Source organism: Henckelia pumila, chromosome 1 (assembly GCF_033568475.1).
Source record: "Henckelia pumila isolate YLH828 chromosome 1, ASM3356847v2, whole genome shotgun sequence".
NCBI classification, from domain to species: Eukaryota; Viridiplantae; Streptophyta; class Magnoliopsida; order Lamiales; family Gesneriaceae; genus Henckelia; species Henckelia pumila.
In genome coordinates this window covers 156,904,044-156,906,651 of record NC_133120.1, presented here as the reverse complement: position 1 = coordinate 156,906,651, position 2,608 = coordinate 156,904,044, and the positions used below count along the sequence as shown (strand labels likewise).

Below are 2,608 nucleotides of genomic sequence, written 5' to 3'. Positions count from 1 at the left end.
AAGATCTTGATGTATGCATAGACACTTTAAATTATGAAACTAAGATAGTTGTCTACATACAATAGCCCATAATTTAACCCTTGTTTTTATTTCTTTTCTAATAATAACTGAATCTACATTATATTATTAAATTTGAACACCTTGTACTAACAAATTTCGGTATCTCAATTTTTCACCAAATTTTATTTACAACTTAGCATTCACAATATTTGTTATTTAACTTTGTTGTGATATATTTTTTATTTAACTTTGTTAGTGTGAGCTTATTAGAAAGTAGTTTAAAGTATCATGTAGTCATGTTATGCACTGTTTATTTGTTTATTTACTGTTAAAATATTTTAAAAAATAAACAAATTTTAGTTCAAATCATGACCAAATATGTTGAAAACCAGAATCAAAGTCAATAAACTTCAGAACTTGTTCGACTCCAAGTAGTTCGGTTCCAACTTCCAATTCCACATTTCATTAGAACCAAATCGGAACCGGAACCGGCGATTTCATAACCGTGTCCAAGACATTGTAAAGTCCGGCAAGATCAGCAAGCTACTTTGATGTTTGCCTAACTTGTAACTTTTCATCATGTTCAACAAAATGGCAATCATCTTTAAACGTGGGGAAGAACATAAAAGCTTTCATTATTGAGATCCATAAGTTATTTCCAACATGATTTGGTGTAAAACATCACAAACAGCCAGCAAAAAAACACTTTTCCGATGGCCAGATATGAAGTCAACATTGCCAAAGCCAAGTGCCTTGATCTTGGACAGGGAACCCCAAATTGCACGAATTCGGCTGCAAATCATCATAAGATTGAAGTTCAAGTTTAGGCAAGCATGATGACAATGGTAATAGCCTCCTCCTGATATTGTCATCTTCATCAGATGCGTATGCCTCATTAGCATGTGAAGAATGGGTGGCCGGTTCGGCCACCAAATCTGTGTAGCGTGGGCTGTCGGAGTCGAAAACGTCGCTCCTCGCGGAGCTTGATGCATCTTCTTGCTTGCAGGACATGAGTAGCACTGTTGCAGCATTTGGTGCAAGAATTGGCTTCTTTGGTTGTAACTCCAGTGGGCTCATGGGATCAAAAGGCTCCATCTTGGGTAACTTCTCCTCCAGAAAATGAACCTATATATTGTGAAACAAATCTTGTGATTAATTAAACACATAAAGTACCTAAAAGGATGTTTGATTATTGCAACAAGAAGATGATACCTCAATCTTCAATCTCTCATTTTCTTTGTAAAGGGCATCGTAATCTGCCTTGAGAAGATCGAAACTTGCTTTCAAGGAGTCGTATTCTTTCTCTAGCTGCTTCGTTTTGTACCGGGCTCGTCGGTTCTGGAACCAAATGGCTACTTGCCTAGGCTGCAAACCAAGTTCATTTGCGAGCTTCACCTTCCTCTCGGGCTCGAGTTTGTTCTCCAAATCGAAACTTTTTTCAAGAAACAGGACTTGCTCCGGCAGGAGCCGCCTCTTTTTCTCCGGCTGTCGGAAACATTCGTCGAAATCCTCGTTGCCATTGTCTGATTTATCGTCAATCTTTGATAGGAAATGCTTCTCAGAATTGTTTTTGCCTCCAATATCTTCGAAGTTGAGCATTGTAGTAGAACCTGAATCAGAGAGCAAGTCTTCGAGATCAGGATCCTAATTTTCAATTTTTTTTTGATGTTAAAACATAAGTTTTGCAGCTAAAAATATAACTAGCTAGCTAGATTGTCTCTTCAAGAACCTTTTCTCATTCACTTTCAACTAAAATCTGTGTATTTTTAGTGTAAAATTTCACAGACCGATACCATAAATCAACACTCAACAGAGTCAATATACATGTCAGTGCAAAATCTCACGAAGAATCTCCAAATCAAAGGCTAATAATATCACACCAAAAGGGTGCTAGAAAACTAAGCAACTGGATCAAGAAACAAACCAGCCCACAAAAACAGAAACCCAAGAAAAAAAGAACATAAATGAAAAACCCGAAGCTTTTTTATACTGCATTCACCTGGAAAAGAAGGGGAAGAAGAATCTGAAACCCATAAGGAATCGAGAACCTCAGGAGCACTAGAAATCCTTTCATTCTTCGACAAACGATTCGGCATCCCACCCTCCATAGCCCTTGCTCAAAAGATCGAATCTTTAACAAGAAAATATTCAAAGACACATCGGTTTTTGCATAAATTGAGGAAAAATTTTCAAGACCAGTGACGCAAGAAAGTTGAACTTGAGCAACTTAACGTTGATTCGGACGTTTAAGAGTTACGAGGACCCGAAGAGAGAGAGAAAGTTGAGTGGAAAACTATGCAGAGAGAGAGAGAGAGAGAGAGAGAGATTCTTTGTATGGGAAGAAGAGCTCCAATGATGCTTGATTGGGATCATAAAAGGCTCCTTCTTTCTTCATGGGGTAGAGAACTGGTACCCTTGGGATTTACCGAATTGCCCTTCATTTTTGTAAAAGAAAATACTTTTAAATAATGAAGAAAATACAGTTGAATAATACTAAAAGTACAACAAATATAGTGTACAACGATATTTACAATAATTATATCGTGAGATTCTGTTATTATATCTTGATATTTTATATTCAATGTATCATGAGATTTTGATAAATGAA

General features: G+C 36.7%; 1 protein-coding gene across 1 annotated transcript; it reads right to left on the bottom strand.

Annotated features, from left to right (window-relative positions):
• Positions 1-617: 617 nt before the first annotated feature.
• LOC140875204 (homeobox-leucine zipper protein HOX13-like) lies at positions 618-2,330 on the bottom strand. Its single transcript, XM_073278806.1, has 3 exons — positions 2,000-2,330; positions 1,213-1,610; positions 618-1,125 (listed from the first exon to the last, which is right to left on the bottom strand). Exons 1-3 carry the CDS (start codon positions 2,106-2,108, stop codon positions 730-732), a joined length of 903 nt encoding a protein of 300 aa, XP_073134907.1. The 5' UTR covers positions 2,109-2,330; the 3' UTR covers positions 618-729.
• Between the last annotated feature and the right edge of the window lie 278 nt (positions 2,331-2,608).

Coding starts and splice junctions, on each gene's coding strand:
- LOC140875204 (XM_073278806.1), bottom strand. CDS start 2,108: ATGGAGGGTGGGATGCCGAATCGTTTGTCGAAGAATGAAAGGATTTCT. Junction 1,611..1,999: donor TTCTTCCCCTTCTTTTCCAG/GTGAATGCAGTA, acceptor TCTCTGATTCAG/GTTCTACTACAATGCTCAAC. Junction 1,126..1,212: donor ATGAGAGATTGAAGATTGAG/GTATCATCTTCT, acceptor CACAATATATAG/GTTCATTTTCTGGAGGAGAA.